At 41.5% G+C, this 17,107-nt stretch overlaps 1 protein-coding gene across 2 annotated transcripts in view; it reads left to right on the forward strand.

Annotated features, from left to right (window-relative positions):
* ctdspla (CTD (carboxy-terminal domain, RNA polymerase II, polypeptide A) small phosphatase-like a) overlaps nucleotides 1-15,446 on the forward strand; it is a 31,635-nt gene extending 16,189 nt beyond the window's left edge. The window contains exons 2-8 of one of the 2 annotated variants that reach the window (XM_056364338.1): nucleotides 1,712-1,878; nucleotides 3,201-3,233; nucleotides 6,506-6,607; nucleotides 11,905-11,961; nucleotides 13,202-13,294; nucleotides 13,381-13,566; nucleotides 14,233-15,446. In XM_056364338.1, the coding sequence (XP_056220313.1) occupies nucleotides 1,712-1,878; nucleotides 3,201-3,233; nucleotides 6,506-6,607; nucleotides 11,905-11,961; nucleotides 13,202-13,294; nucleotides 13,381-13,566; nucleotides 14,233-14,358 (764 nt within the window). In that variant the 3' untranslated portion in view covers nucleotides 14,359-15,446. The remainder of the gene's footprint in view (nucleotides 1-1,711; nucleotides 1,879-3,200; nucleotides 3,234-6,505; nucleotides 6,608-11,904; nucleotides 11,962-13,201; nucleotides 13,295-13,380; nucleotides 13,567-14,232) is intronic. The other variant, XM_056364339.1, reaches the window with a different exon arrangement.
* The last annotated feature ends 1,661 nt before the right edge of the window (nucleotides 15,447-17,107 follow it).

Below are 17,107 nucleotides of genomic sequence, written 5' to 3' on the forward strand. Positions count from 1 at the left end.
TCAGGAACACCTTGGGATAATTGCAATGTCAGATTTTAGCCTTTGTACTGTAGCTGCCCAAAATTTCTATTTTTATCCACTCATCCTCACCAACAGAAAATATAAAAAACATAATCCGTGGAGGCCCACAGACCATTCAAGACCGCTTGTTTCTCTTTCAGTGTGAAAGTAGGCCATGGACTTCAGAGACAGGGAAGGAGGAATGATGTAACCAGGGACCTATATGTGTATGTTGTTTTATCCCTGGAGCTTTGCCGCACTCAGCCACTGATCAGTCCTTTTTGCCATGCATTTGAATCTAGGTTTCATCATTTTTGTCATATTACAGAAATAATTTCATAATTCAGTTGATTAAATTATTGAATATCCTGTGTGATTACAGCAATTTTCAGTCTTACCTGCACTTTCAAGGTCTCTTTCGTATAAGAGGTATTGCATTTTCTTTCCCTTTTCTTTTTCTAATATTGTCATATTTTCTTCCACTTTCTCTCATATACTGTATATATTTATATGATATTAATCTGTCTATTTTGCTGTCATCTCTCTTCTTGATGTTAATTAACTGGACTGCCTTCCCAGAGGGCACTCTGATGATGGCTATTTTTGTCGCTGTGCTCCCTATTGCATGAACCGATGCCGCACTGTGTCGTACAACATACATCTCAGTTCCTTTTGTCACGATGATGCGATGGTGCATATGAAACACAGTCCGTCCGCATCTCTGAGCGTCACTTGTGTCTTTTTGTTCCAGACGATGCAGCTTTCATTAGCACGAAGGTTTTTAAACAGATATGACGCCTACTCTCAACAGGTGACATTGCAGCGAGATGGCCTTAAAACAGCACTTGATTCAAAGTCAAGAGAGGCCATTTTCTTTTGTCTAACAGCGTTATTCGTTAGCAACAGTGGTTGAATATACAGTAACTAAGCACATTAACTCAAATAATGCACTGACAGCTACTGTTACTAGTCGCTCTACAAAATAAGTTTTAATGTACAAAACATAAATTAAGCTTCTGAAATGTGATGCATTTTTAAACCACAATGTCCACCAAAAATTCCAGGACTTTGGGGATCTTTGTTAAACCAACTAAAATTATATAAACCAATGTAGTATATAATAGTAGTAATTATATATTTCCCTATTGAGTACTTTAATTTTGGAAACTTTGAGTAAATTTTACTGATACTACTGAGATACAGCCAGCTGTTAGCTTGTCCAAATATAACAAAATCCACCTACCAGCACCTCTGAAGCTCACTGATTAACATGTCATATATCCTTTGTTTGATTTGTACAAAAACCACGTGTAAAAATTTGACATTTTTATTAACGGGTGTTAATTAGTGTTAATAATGCCTGTTAATTAGTGAGGTTTCGATATGCTGGTAGGCAGATTTTGTTCCCTTCAGAATGAGCTGTGCTATCTGTTGCGCCTGTTTCCAGCATTTGTGCTAAGCTAAGCTAACTGACTTAGCTTACTTCTAGCTGTAGCTTCATATTGAATGGACAGCCATGAGAGAGGTATCAATCTTCTCACCTCACTCTTCGTCAGAAGGTAACGTTTTTGAAGAGAAGAGTTTTCATACAGTGTTGTATTGCTACTAAAGAAAGGGATCTGAACGCGTCCTCCCCCAGCGGTTGGCACATGCAAAGCAGCCTGACCTAACCTTGCTTCTTCTGTCCATTTTGGTTGTTATCTCTTTTCAGTCTCCCAGTCCAACAGCAGCCTAAAGAAGCACCGGAGCCGGAGCATTTTCAGCCCTTTCTTCTGCTGCTTCCGCAACTACAATGACTACCACGTGGAGCCACCGCCTGCCAACAACAAGACACTTTCTCTGCCCCCACCACCAGAGGAGAATGGCAGTCCTCCCAAGGTGAAGCTCAATTTTCTCTCACATCATAGTTGGCCAGAATCCAAATTACATACCATTTGCATCCGCATGAAAAAAAAAAAACTTGTGGGAATTAGTTAATGTTTTATCTGAGAAATCCTAGTTAGAGACGAGACTCGAGAGATCCGGTAACGAGTAACATTTGTTTGGTTTTGTTACAGTGAGCTTGTTAGGGTTTGCATTTTCCTGCAGAGAGCCGAGGCTGAGGCGCTGTGCAGCCTCACTGAGCTCCCTCCACAAATTTTTCCAGCTGCTTCAAACCCGTTGAACCCAGAGCTTGTTTACCATCCACTGCTTGAAAATACGGGCTCGCTTCCCATCTTGCATTCTTCGATATCTGCCTACGCACACAACCGCACACACAAAATAACACACAGAGCACACAGCACGCTGAGAAGCTCAAAAGACACACACACACACACACACACACACACACATGCTCGCTCGCTCGCTCTCTCTGGCGCATGCTCGCACAAGCTTGCACAAGCCTTACCGTATACCCATGACAACACATGTACGCACACACGCATGCACTCAAACCGCCGCTTCTTTAATCCCCATAAAGCGGGCCTTGTGTGTGTCCGGTGTGATGGATTGCCCCGGCACCCACGCCTCCCCCTCTCCTCACACACACTCTGACCAGTGTAGTGAGGATGTGTGAAGCGAACGTTCTGGCCGCGGAAAAGGCGCCAAAACCCCCGAGCTCCTCCACAAATACGGTGTTCTCCTGCCAAGGCAGGTACACGGGGCTATAAATGGAGCAGAATCATATCACATTTCCACTCCTGTTTACCTGTAAATGTCTCTCGTTCAGGGGAGGAATGTGTGGCCCTTCACAGACACTATACATGTGGTCAGCGCTGACCCGCTCCGGACCCCTCCTTAACAAATGAGTTCCCATTAATTTAGAGTGAACCTAGCGAACCTTGCCATAAAAAGCCTTGTTATAGAGTGGGGCTGATTTTTGAGCTGGGTCCTTGCCCACAGTCCCTCCCAGCAGTGTACTGTTGCTGGATTTCTGGCCAGCCATATTTGTTACTATGGCAGCTCTGTTTGTTTTTGAGCAAGTTGTTCTCACTTTGGATCACCATGTGTACTATATGTCCCTTTTTTTTCTCTGTCCCTCTCCCTCCTTTTTCTCCCTGTGCATTTGTTGATTAGAATATTGATGTCGTTGATTTTCTTCCTTGCAACAATTTTTTTTCACTGTTTTTCCTTTGCTTCCTTGTCTCTTTTCTCTGGTTTTCCGCCCTATCTGTTTCAATCTCTTTCTCTTTTTTCTTCTCACTGTTTATTTTCTCCAGTGTGACCAGGTCCAGGTCATCCCCATCCCCAGTGTATGTATTATTATCTTTCATCTTTCTTCATCTCGCTCGATCACAGTAGTGTCCGCCCTCTGCTTGCTGTGCTTCATCATTCTAGCTGCATGTGGATGTTGACACGGAGGTGATTTTTCTTTGCTCTCAGGTGAAATTCTGTACTGTCCCTTTCTGATAATCATGTGGTTTCCCAGACTTTGCTTTGTGCTGCTTACTCTCCACTCACACAGCTGGTAGAAAGAAGTCATTTAAATCCATTTATTATCATACCGTTTTTTTTGTTGCTTTGTCCTCCTGTCCGTTTCTCCGTTCTGTTTCATATCACTGCAAAAGAACATGAGATTGATTTTCTTATTGAATCTTGCACTAGACATTTACAGCTGCAGTTTGGGTCAACAAATGGATCTCTCCCTTAAAAGACTTGATTAAATTACGTATCTGTCTACACTGAGAGAGATTACGTCGTGGTTATGAACTCACTGGTCAATGGACTACTGTCAGTCCATTAGAATGGGACTCGGTTTCAGTGATTTGTACTTTGTCAGACATTCACCAGAAAGGGGGGATTTATCTGATCCTTGCTTTGTTTGTGCTGAAACAGCAATTCATTAAGCTATTTTGGACTGTACGCGGTGCCTGTGGTTTACTGTAATTTAGGATATTCACACTAACAGCATCCCACATCACAGCCAATTTTTAAACTACACCACCCAGCAGACACCTCCCTTCAATGGCAGGAAGCGCATGTGGTGATGAGGTCTGCTCTTTGTATTCCCAGCGTGGTCCAGGCAACTTAAATAACTCAAAATGACCTGGACAGGTCACGTCTGCGTCACTGTTTACTGTAACGCAATGTTACAACCGACATCAGACAGTCAAGTCAGCACACAAACGGGATGTCTCTGCAACTTTGTGATAAGTTTTTAGCCTCGCTGCAGAAATACCAAGTAACACAGCACGAAGTAGAGACACAACTTTTTAACTACAGAAGCAAAAATACACAAATCACAAATACATAAAACCCTACAAATATATGCTAATTCTTTACTTTCACCCTCCCAATCTCGCACTCATAAGGGATATATAGACACTTATCAAGTTGTTCATAACACACCACAAATTAATAGTAAACAGATAAAAAAAGGACATTTTCAACTGCTAATGCAGTGAATCCATAGCTGCAACTCTAACAGCCGCATCTCCAGGCTTCATCTGTGAACAGTGTGCTCAGCTCTCATGATAGTGAAGAATAATAACTTTTTTTTTAAATAGCATTAGTGCCTTTATGAACAGCCCTTTGACTTTATTATATAATACACTTTACAAAGTAAATACAATATATTGATTTTAGTCTTTGGTTTCACAACTAAAACATCAAAGAATGTTTTTAATAAAAATGGAAATAAATGTTACATTCGTACGTTAAAATATTACTTGTATGGTAATCATTTACTCTCTTATATTAATGCAAATGGCAAAAGTATTGCATGAAGCTACATGGTTTATGGTTTACTCACTGGAGTTTCCCATTGTCCCTCTAACTCCCAACAGACAAACATGTTTTTCAGCATCTGTTTGTTGGCGTGTTCTGCTTCACACTGATCAAGTCAAATGACGTCTTATCATTGGGCATGGTGCACTGTGGTTGATATTTATCAGTTTGGGAGAGCACCCCCTGGCTGTGGTGATTTTAAATGAAGGGTTTTTTTTTATCACAGTGCAGCTGCCTGTTGAAAAGGTCAAGGTCCCAGTCAGTCCTTCTTTCTTTGCTCAACATGCATGTGTAAATCACATTCATCATGGCCTGACAGTTTGTCATTCCGTGTCCTTGCTCACAGGGTATTCTTCCTGTGATACATCAGCATGCAGCCCCGCGATAAGACGTGAGAGATACAGCCAGCCTGGCCAAAACACACTAAAACACAGATACATGCAGAAAACGGCTGGCATACTAATACCAGAGTGTGTATGTGTGTGTTCGTAAGATGGACATTGTCCTTGCTCCTCACTTTTTATATAGATTTGTGAGACCGTGGTTACGTGTATGAATGTATGTGTGCATGGATGTGGTGAGTGTGTGTGCCCCCCCCCCCCCGTGGTAGTACCATCTGCCCCGTGTCTGTCTGTAACCCCAGGCCTGCTTGGCAGAGGACACAAGTTTTTCTCCTTACCCCCCACCCCGACCCTGAAGGCAGCACAGTCACAGAGCTCAGTCAACATGAGGTACTACAGAAAATATCCGCTGGGACTCTTGAACAGGGAGCAGGCAAACATTACCAGATGAAGAAGTCATTTTTGATATAGAATGGCTGGTGACATGACAGTAACTGTCACAATACCTCCTGTTACTGAAGATCTGATTATAGGTGCTACGGCACAATATTGTGATGTGGCCGATATGGTCATCAAATACCAAATTCTGTTTACAGCTGAGCAATAATTGAACATTATCTCGTATAATTTATTCACATTCATGACGATACAATCATGACAAGTTAAATATTTCAAGCAAATCTTAACCACAAACGAACAAGAGCTTAGTTTCACAGGTATATGTGTAGTCCGATGAAATAATAAAGGTGGAATACAATTCATTGCATTGAACTTTCCATTTGGTTTCTTTTATGAGTAATTTAGTATATTTTGTGACGTACCAACTGAAACAGCAGCAATCCGTCTCTAGTAAAAGGTTTTAAATGCCAAGAAAAATACTACACCACGAGTCTCCCTTAGTGGATGGAGTTTCTTCAGTTGTCATAGCAATAGCTCAGTTGTCACCGCCGTCATCCTCATTTCTCTGAGCAGTTTCAGAACATCTCGTCCATTCCGGCTTAAAAGTTTAATGTGGAATTAATGTGATATATGTTAGTGTTGTACAAATGTTCTTATTAATATGCCAGTAGTTCACCCATATTGCTCAGCCTTCATTCAGCTTTTTAAGAACTGAAAAGATTACATTTAAGCCACTTCTACAATAACACAACAATCAAAGTCCCAATTAAAGAACCACATCAAGTTATCAGTGCATTGATACAGCTCTCAGCTCAGAAGTTAAGGGACACCCTCATGCAGGTCATTAACGCTGTTAAGCGTGTCTTTCGTGTCACCCAGAGCGGACAAGGGATCATCTCCAACACTCTAACTGAGCTGCCATCACAGTGTGTGTGTGTGTGTGTGTGTGTGTGTGTGTGTGTGTGTGTGTGTGTGTGTGTGTGTGTGTGGCAGCCTGGTCCCTCTAATGAACCTCTGTACACACATAATATTGTAAAGGGTGTATGTTGTCTCCGCAGCCTCCAGCCAAGTTCCTCCTGCCGGAGGTCAGTATAGCAGACTACGGCAAGAACTGTGTGGTGATCGACCTGGACGAAACCCTCGTACACAGCTCCTTCAAGGTAATTTCACCGCACCACCTCCCTGTAACACACAGACAAAACACATTTGAGAACCCAGGCACTCGTGTTATGTTCCTTTTTTTTAATCATTTCCGTTGTGTCATGCGCTTATTGCAGAGCCTTAGAGGGATAATAGGATTACACAGAAATAAATCCTGACGATGCCATTCTTTTCGTGAATGTGGGTATGACGGTATGATGACAATTAATATGAGGTGTTGCTGAGCGCTGGCAGCGTCACTGAAGTATACTGTACATAATCACAAGAAAGTCTGTCTGTGAGGGTATTATGGCTTTTATACATCAGTTCAAACAGGAGAAGGCAAGAGGGAGGCCTAACCAGTGCAGTAACAAGCTGTCGGCATAGCAACCAATACATCCCGTGCATCATGCAATTGATAAGCAGGAGTGGGATTTAGCTTCCGCCAGTCCAGTCGTTTGGCAGTAGGTGCCTCTAGCATCATCTCTTGTCCAGTGAAAACCTACGTGCAGTACGTCCAAGATGTCCGAGACCAACTCCCCTTTCTACGAGTCATCCACCGACATAATAAACCAAATTGACTATTTCTGTTTGTTAGACTCTTGCAATAAATTTGCAGATAAATTATTACCCTGTAAGATTACCAGGCTGTTTCGAAGCTAGGCAGACACCACGTTTTGAAACACAAAAGCAAACAACAGTTACCCTGAAAAGATTTTATTAGATTGGATGGTGGGAGAATTCTCTCAACCCGCAAAGGAGCATTTCATTCCTATGTTTAAAGCTTGTCTGGAGCCATGCCTGCAGCTCTGTTTGTCCGTACTTGGTTATTCTTTTATATACTACAATTCATCCTGATGGGGACATGAATGCCTGTAACAAATTTCATGGCAACCCACGCGGTAGTTGTTTAGGCATTTCACTAAAAACCAAAGTTGTCAACTTCATGGTGCTGCTAGAGAAGAACTCGGTGGTCCTCTGGGGACCATGAGTGTCTGTAGCAAACGCGATGACAGAACCTCCAGTACTTGTTGATACACTGAGCCAAAGTGGCGGACCAACGGACCAACAAAGACATCCCCAGAGCCCACAGTGTTAACGCCGCGTCATTCTTTATCATCACTCACAAGCCCCGGAAATGTGTCCGATTACTGCGCCGCTCTTCTTCGTTCTGCGTTGATGACCCGGGTCCTGTATCACTCCCATCAAATCTCACCCTCCACTGACACACCTGACGCACCTGGCACACCTAGTGACCCACTTCAAGCACGGCTCTGCCTCAGCCACGGCTGATCTTATTACGTGCGCGCTCAGATAAGAAAGCCGAAAAGGTGAGCAACAAAACAGCTCGAGATGAAGCTGAAGAGTCTTTGTGTTTGTTTTTTAGTTTTACTCAGCAGTGATGGGGAAAGTATTTGTTAATTAGAAAAATAATGAGAAAACACTTTCAGTACATTTTCATATTGCTTTAGAATGAATTCCTCATTTGCTGTGGAAAGGCAAAAAAAAAAAAAAAAAAAGAGAGGGAAAAATGTACACACACTGCACTGGACCCGCCCATTAACAATCACATGCCAGCAGAACGGGGCCACACACACGTACATGCTCGACCACACTCTAAGGGTGTGTCCAACACAGTGTACTGTTGCCTCGAACGACTGCGGGATGAATTTCGCAGAAAATCCTGGATCTGTTCTAATAGTCTGAAGGCTTTTATTTTCTCTCCTGACAAAACATGTCAGAAACTGACACAGGAGCTGCTCCCCCCCCCCCCGATGAAACTGGGCTGCACACCGGATAGTCAGTCCATCAAAAGTCATTTAGTTGAGAGATCACTATGTGGTATGAAATGGATTCAAGCGATACAGTAAATGGAGATCAGTTGGGAGAGGAAGAGCGGGAAACAGAAAGCAACACACACGCAGCATTTTCAGTTCCGTTCACAACCCTGCAGGATTTCCTGTAGTTTTTTTTTTTTTTTTTTTACATTCAGTTTGTTTTTTGTCATAATGGATCAAAAATATGAAGCTCTTCAACATACAAGTTAATGCTGGAATTGGACAATTAGTGCAGAAAAAAAAAAAAAAAAAACCCACAGCCACAACTAACAAGGGACATTTTACACAGATGACTCACAGATGGATGAAGACTAAAAGAGAAACGTTACATAATACGTCACGCACTGTATGCTTCATCCTGCTCTAGGATTACATCCAGTGTGTGTTAGATGTGTAAAAGTAGCTGAAGGAATTCAAAGACTATATATAACAAGTAAAACATTTTTTGTACGGCATGTCTCAAAACCAGTATTACATAAATAGGAAAACATTGTGATTGATTGTTGAACATCTATTTCCAAAACCATGGGCCTCCATCTGCTGATATAACAGCCTCCACTCTTCTGGGAAGGCTTTCCACAAGGGACCTGGTTTCAGGGATTTGATCCCACTCAGCCTCAAGAGCTTTAGAGGGTGGGCTTTGGGTGGGGTGGGGGTGGGGTGATGTGGGTGATAAGGCCTGGCTCACAGTCACAGTTACAGTTGATCTTAAAGGTGTCGGATGGGTTTGAGGTCAGACTCCGTGCAGGCCTGTCAAGCAGAAAACCCGTTGATTTATGGACCTCGTGTGTGTTGAAACTGCAGCACGCTATTGGCTAAAATATTATATGATCTTTAAGGTTTACCTTATCTGGCACTACAAGGCCAAACCACATCATCCATCATTAAATACATATGCCAGTTTCAATAAAGGCTTTAGAGCTGAAACAATTACAGGATATTTTATGCAAAAATTCACAGCTTTCAGCATCTCCATGAAAAAAATATTTGCTGGTTTTCTTCATCTTTTATGATAGTAAACTGAATATCTTTGGATGTTGGAGTAGTGGTTGTAAAAACCAAAGATGCTTTGGCCTCTGGGAACTTGTAAGTCACATTTTTATTTATTTTTTTTACCATGTTGATCAACTTTTGGGCGAAAAATTAATTGATTAATTGAGAAAATAATCTACATATTATCTTATAATGATAATTGTTAGTTGTAGCCCTTGCCCCCTCTCCTTGCTTTACTTAAAAGTACCTGAAGAAAAATATTTTTCTGTCCACATGCTTGTGGCATTTTAGTATAAAAATCAAACAGTTTGTGGTTCATATAACAAAATGACAAATCTGGCATTAAATGTTCATGCCAGTATGTGTGTATGTATATGAAGGAAACACTGGATCCCAGCCAGACTGTTATCGTCGGGTGAAACAACCCAGAAGAAATTCCTTCCATCAACCGTGTTGATGTCAACTCTGGTTCAACAGAGATCCATTAAAAAAAAAAAAAAAAAAAAAACCCTTTTTCCTTCTTATCATTTACTTCATCCCTCTCCCTCCATTTCTCTCAAACATACATTCCCCCTCTCGCCCTCCTCCATTTCCATATCTCCCTCTCCGCCTCAGATCTGGGTCCATTACAGAGCGGCAGCGCGACGAGCAGCTGTTGTGTGTTCAGTCTTCAGATGATGGAGTGATTCAGCAGAAGAGTAATAGGCAGAGGCCAAGTCTGTTTCTGCATCTCTTCCTCCATCTGTGTCTCTCTCTGTTCCTTCTCTTCTCTTTGTGAAAGTCGGACTACTGCTGCCTGTTTGTTTCTCTCTTCCGCCCGTCACTGGCTTGGCTCATTACTGGTGCTGTTTTTAGACAACTGAGGCTTGGGTCTATACGTACACGTTAACCAGGGCTGAATATTACGAAACCTATCTGTAGAAGCTCTGGTTGTGCGCTGACTCACTCGGTGCGCTACATAAAGAAAAACCACAGATCTCTAACAGGCCCCTCTCTCATCATAACGGTCACGTTAGACTCCTTATACAGGCGACATGTGGAAGGTCAAAGTGCTGTTAGTAGCAAACACCCCTTCTACTGGATGGTATTGAACACTTCCTGCTAATTGTGTTTTTTTTTATGCCTGAGGGCAAGTGGCACTGAAATTGCATATACAGTACAAACACAGAGGATGTAGGCAGCTTTACATTCGAAGGCAGCTGCTTTAGTTTCATTAAAAGTGGCTTTATAGAAAAAGGGGTGCATCATTTTAAGACTTGAGGACAAGCCTGCCCTAAAAACACATATATACATACATATATATATATATATATATATATATATACACATACACACACATTTAATAAATGGCTATAACACACATTTTAAGAGGGTTTTTTATGTACAGTAATTGTCAACAATTATAACTGTTTTACAATATTGTCTATTATCTGTTAACGCAGCAGCCTCCACTTACGCTGTAATACATTAAGAAACAGTTAAATCTATGAGTTTTAACTACATATTAAATGTTTATTTGCTTGTTTGTGAACACTACGCTGTTGCCAAAAGAGACAGTACCTGACAGGAATTATGCACAAAAAGGCATTAAGTTTTACTGCTTACATAGTTGTTACATACTTTGACTAAGAATCATTCAAACTTCAAACCCCTTTTTCTCAACGTGACTCTTTGCGTGGTTACTGCTGTCTGACTTTGTGAGTCAGACATGCGAATTAAAAACAGATGAAAGCGACGTTCTAGGATTCAAAGTAAACGTTATTTTAATGGAGTAATGTTTTTTGCAGGTTTCCCAAATATCAGTGGACGATTTAGTCAATTTGACTTATAAAATGATACTTATAAATAAACCTCTGTTATTTTCTGTCTCGAGAATAATCCATCTAAACCGGTGACAGCTGAGTTCCTATGGAAGTAGCTTCCATTTTTTTGTTCTGAAAATACAGAGAAACATTTTTTTCTTTCTTTTCCTCTGTCACCTATTTTTCTTTCTCTCCTGTTCCGAAATGACACCGCTGTGCCTCCTACCTAATCCTTTCATCCTTGTCTTTACGCCCTCCACTTGTCTTCCACCCACACCCCTCTGGCTTCTATCTCCCTCTGCCTCCTGCACCTCTCGTCTCCCCTCTCTTGCTTTTTTTTTTTTTTTTTTTTTTTTTTAAAAGATGACACGAGTCGCACGCTGAGAAAACGCCGGCACTCCTCCTGTCCGCGCTCGCGTCTTGTCTTGTTGCTCAGCTCCCATGTTTCTCCCCAGGGTCTCACTTCTGGTGTTTTTTAACTAACATTGAGACGTAGAGCACTGGAGCAGAGGGAACCACGTTATTGCTTAAAGCCCCCACTCCCCGGTTTGCCTGGGGCACCTTTTTAGAGGAGCAGTTTACCTGTGTGGTTAACCTGTGGACAGATTGTGTTGTCAGTTAAAAAAAAAAATCAAAAATAACCCAAGTTTTAAAATCCTTCCTGTGTTTTGCTTGGTCCTGCAGCCCATCAGCAATGCAGACTTCATCGTTCCAGTGGAGATTGATGGGACTGTTCATCAGGTAACGTTGCACTGATATGGAGCACTTCCCGAAGTGGGCTTGAATAAAATAAAATGTATTAATTTTATAAGGTCTCCCCTACGAGGCTTTGGCTCCATTTTTCTTTCTTTTAGTATTTATTATTCTCTGTCATCCAACAGTTACGTCAGAGTGGGGCGACTCAAGCGCTCCTCCCTGAATTTAATGCTTTCTGTTTTTATTCTTTGTGTCTTTGTGAGTCCCAGCTCACTGTAAAGATACACGCGCCACAAACACGACCGTGTCACCATCTAAAGGAATGTCACAAGTTGCCTGATGAAGATGCTGTTGAGTGTGCAGCAGAAGAGATGTTTCACTGCATATAAATGTGTGTGTTTGTGTGTGTGTGTGTGTGTGTGTGTGTGTGTGTGGGAGAAAGAACAGAGAGTAAGGAACAGAGGCGCTCTTTACACTCGCATTGAGACAAGAGACGGCGCGCTTGCGTTCCTTCGGTAGATTGATGTCAAAGGTTTGTTTTCTGTGTCCTGTTTGAAGCAGAAGAAGCTATAACTTAGCTGTAACCTGGTTCAAGTAATCCAGGATAGGCTTTCTGTATCTGCTTTGGCCTATGCTTGATTACTTGCACTTGGGGGCAGCAACTAACGCAGAGATTACACCGACCGAAGAGGACGATGAAAGACTGCTGATGGCATGAAAATGGCAAATATGAGCGTAAAAGCAATATCTGTTTCACAAAAGAAGAAGCCAAACTTCTCGGTCGCTGAATGACGTCTCAACAAAAGCAGCTCCACGAGAGCTAAATGAAGCAGTTTAAAAATCAACAAATGTTTTATTCAGATCTGGAATTGTGTATCGTTCCCAGACAAAAACAATGCTGTTTATGCCACTTGCTTTTATCTAACTCTTTTTAGCATTAAATGTGGACTTATTGTTCTTTTCTTTGGATGACTTGAGTGATTTGGAGGTGTGAGACATTTTTTGATGTGAATAACCGCATTCAAGATTTATGACAAATTATGTAACGTATAGATTTTAGGTTCACCTAAATGGTCTGTTACAAAATGCATTTTATTAGAATTATGAATATAACAGCTCATCACAGTGATCCAACTCATCTGTGACGTCTATAAGGTGTGACGTGAAATGAAATTGGCTGCATTTATGAACCGGCAGCAGCTTCATCGGCCAATAAACAACAACGAAATTGATAAAGTGCGACAACAAATACCTTCTAACAGAGTCATATAATGTCTCGTTTCAGGTGTACGTGCTGAAGAGGCCCCACGTGGACGAGTTCCTCCAGAAGATGGGGGAGCTCTTCGAATGTGTCCTCTTCACGGCGAGCTTAGCCAAGGTCGGTTCTCGGGTTCGGCCACCGTTTTCACAGTCGCATTAATGTTTCCATACATTACATTCCCCCCAATATTCGTCTGCTTTCAGTACGCTGACCCTGTGGCAGATCTGCTGGACCAGTGGGGGGTGTTTCGCGCCCGGCTCTTCAGGGAATCATGTGTTTTCCACAGAGGAAACTACGTCAAAGACCTCAGCCGGCTGGGCCGAGAGCTTAGTAAGGTCATCATCATAGACAACTCACCTGCCTCCTACATCTTCCACCCTGAGAATGCAGTGAGTCGTTTCTCCGCTCGATATTTTGACCTTAAACCTTCATTGTACTTGACTAGCAGCGTTCTGTGTCCATTTGAACAGTTGCACATGTTAAAACGGTCTCATAGAGGCGAGGGAGGGCTGGGTGTTGTGTTTAGTTTGTGCTTGACCCAGGAGTCTTACTGCTTTCATTTCCGCAGTTGCAAAAATTCCACAAACGTCACTCGATCTTGAGATGGCTGCTTTGTGAATGGGGGGCGACAATGAAATCAGATGCCCGAAAAATCCTGACTTAAAAACAGGTTCAAAATACACTTGTGGAGCAGGGGTAAGTTAGTCGTAGAGTTAATAATGATGTTAACGATCATATCTGTGAGGGGTTGTCACAGTTTTGATCTGCATAGCTGTTTTTTGGAGCCAGAGGCAGCGTTCCCAGTTTTATGGTATTTCCCTCCTCTGTGTAGAAGGCGCTCAGTGGAGCTGCTGCCAGTCCTCGAGCCTTTGATGTATTTCCCCCATTAATTATTTACACAAAACTCGCACCAGCTCCTCACCTATAATGCAACATTTTAGCATCAACTGACTGCTGCGTTTTCTCCCTTGATCATATAAATTTAATCTTGTCTCTCTATCTCTCTCTCTCTCTCTCTGTTTCTTCTGTGTTGTTGTTTCCCCGCCCCCCCACAGGTCCCGGTGCAGTCCTGGTTTGACGACATGACGGACACAGAGCTGCTGGACCTGATTCCTCTGTTCGAGGGCCTCAGTAAGGAGGAGGACATTTACAGTCTGTTACAGAGCCTGAGGAACAGGTAGCAGACGACAGCTCCAGCTGGTCCCTTCCTGCCTCGGCCCCCCGCTGCACGGAGGCCTCACCTCGCTGCCACGGCCCCGCAGCCCCGGCTCCCACCGTCCGACCGGCCATGGAAGTCCCAGCGTGGCTCCCGATCCGAGGACTTCAGGCAAATTATCTGGTTATAATCAAATCTAGAGAGAACCTCTGTACGGATTCTCACCATCTCTGGATTTTTGAACTCTTTGTACAGGACTCATACTGGCAAAAGATTATATTACTGTATGTACATACTATATGTTTCTAAGAGCAAGACATACATAAAGTAATTTTTCTATCAGAGAGATGAGGTTTTACTATTCTATCTAGTAATATTTTAGTTACCAAAAATAATCAAATACACAGAATGAAGAGTTTTTTTGTTGTTTTTTTTTCTGAGAATGGGTGACCTTTTGGTTTTTTTTTGTTTTGAGCTATGCTATGCAGGCTGTTTTTTCTTGTCTGACCTTTTGTTCAAACAACTGTGATTTATCTTCTCTTACAGAATGAAGTGCCTTCATTACTGTGCTGATTTTGTCGTCGGGTTATGGGGTGCACATTTTTATGCTGCATATTTACTCAAATCTCCAAAAAAGCGTATAAAGTAAATCTTTAAATGGAAGTTGAAAAAGAGTCTTTGGTAAGTGTCATTTAATCTGATGAAAATGAAAAGACTGATTCCGAAAAATTTATAAAAACTAGCCTGTTAGACTTGGATGATTTTGTTGCTTTAGAGTTCAGTGACATTGAATTGTTAAATTTACCAAAGATTTTTACAATTCAATGTGATTTGTTGCTGATTGACATCATTTGATCCTTGACAGTGACTGTAAATTGATGATCCTTCAAGACATTGAAACCCCACTTTATAATGAAAAAAAAAAAAATGAAACCTTTGTAATAACATCACCGTCCACCGATAAATGTTAAACTTTTGAGGAAAATATAATGATTAGCTTAGATGATATGAAAATTCTATTTATTGGGGAAAAGAGGGTTGGGTGCATTGTAAAGAATGCTGTTGAAATCGTACTGTACAACATTATTAAAGTTGCAAGTTTGCACACTGTCAGTTTGTATTGTGGTGTGACTTTAACAACATTTAAAGCTGTTATAATCAGTAGTTTTATATTAACACTGAATCACGTCTGCATACTTAAAGGTGTCGCTCATAGTGATGAAACTACACTGATTTATCACACGACTCTGCAGCTCCACTGAGCATTTTAGCATCTTTTAGCTCATTGTTTAGGTCTTCTGGCCTGCAGCCTCACTGTTTTGGTTCAGGCTCACTGGTGTCATCATTGGCATTTCCAAGGCAGGTGCTGTTTTCATAAAGGAAAAAAGCCCTAATAATCCAGAGGACACTACCTACCCAGCACCACATGAAAGTTAGCAACTAGCCGGTACATGGTGGAGCATTTAGCATCTAAATGAGCTAAAAAGAGAGTGATTATTGGACTTATATCCCTCAGATGGACACAAGCACGACTCCATATGTGTAAATAAGCAACTGTTTGCTACCTGGTTCACCATATCAACTTAAAGGTTGAGAATATGCCAGTGTTGTCTTTATGGCTTGTTTCCGCTGCCCCCTAGTGGGTAGAAAATCAGATGCATGTTTAAGTGACACACCAAGGGCTGGTTGCCTTTTGAAACATCTGAAATGCATTTTTCTTTGAATTGTCATAAGTCTCAGGTTCAAAGTTCATTCTAGACCTTGGAACCAACAATTGACAAAAACAGTGTCACACATGAGGTCCATTTAGTAGCTGATCTGGAGCTTTCGATCGTATTGTCATCAGCTGATGGGAGTTTACTCGGGAGCCATGGAGATGTGTTTTGTTGATTTAAGTCTCAGAAGAAAAAAAATTGACATTTGAACATAATAGGCCTGTTTCACCAAATACATTTCAACATGTCACAGTTGGAAAAGCACAGGTGTAAATGATCAAATAAATGACGGCTGAATTCCATTTAGCTGCTTCAGTTTCAGGGTCCTAGTATTTGTGTACACAGCCCCACTGTCACGCTGCTGTGGTTTACTTGCTTGAATACACTGGTAATGATATTAAAGTCATTAGAAAAACCTGTGCTCTTCCTACTATGACAAGTCAAAATGTCAGCTGTGAAAAAGGCCTATTTCTGTACATGACAACTGGGAAAGATATAAAAGATATGATGTGATGAAAGATCCAGAACAGCTACTCAATGGACCTTGTTTTGTCTTAAGATTGTTGTTCGTTATTCATAATCGTTATTTCTATTTTTCTCCTTTTTTTCATATTCTTTTAGTTGAGCATTTGCATTGCATTGATGTGGGATTGTTGAATTGCTCAACTGAATTCCTTTGAATTGTCAGGCCAGTCTACCATGTGTAATTTAGAAAAATCTGTACGGATGCATAAAATAATTTTCTTTCAGCGCTCTAATCAAGCAACAAATACAATACTCGATCAAAAATGAATTTGTCAAATGCTGAATAACAGCTGAACAACATTCTGCTATTTTGTGGGTTAAATAGATGCTTTGAATTCAAGAACATTTTTACCAGAGAAAAACACTAAGCTTCTCTTTAAATGGTCAAGCTCCATTGTCTGCAGGGTTAAATGATCTGCAGGTGCATAAATTACATGCACTGGTTAATGTCCAACCAAGAGGAGCTTAGTTTCATGTGATATCTTGATGTGAGTTTTCAGCTTCCGCTTACGTTGCAGCCACTTCAACTGCAGC

Source organism: Seriola aureovittata, chromosome 20, assembly GCF_021018895.1.
Source record: "Seriola aureovittata isolate HTS-2021-v1 ecotype China chromosome 20, ASM2101889v1, whole genome shotgun sequence".
NCBI lineage: Eukaryota > Metazoa > Chordata > Actinopteri > Carangiformes > Carangidae > Seriola > Seriola aureovittata.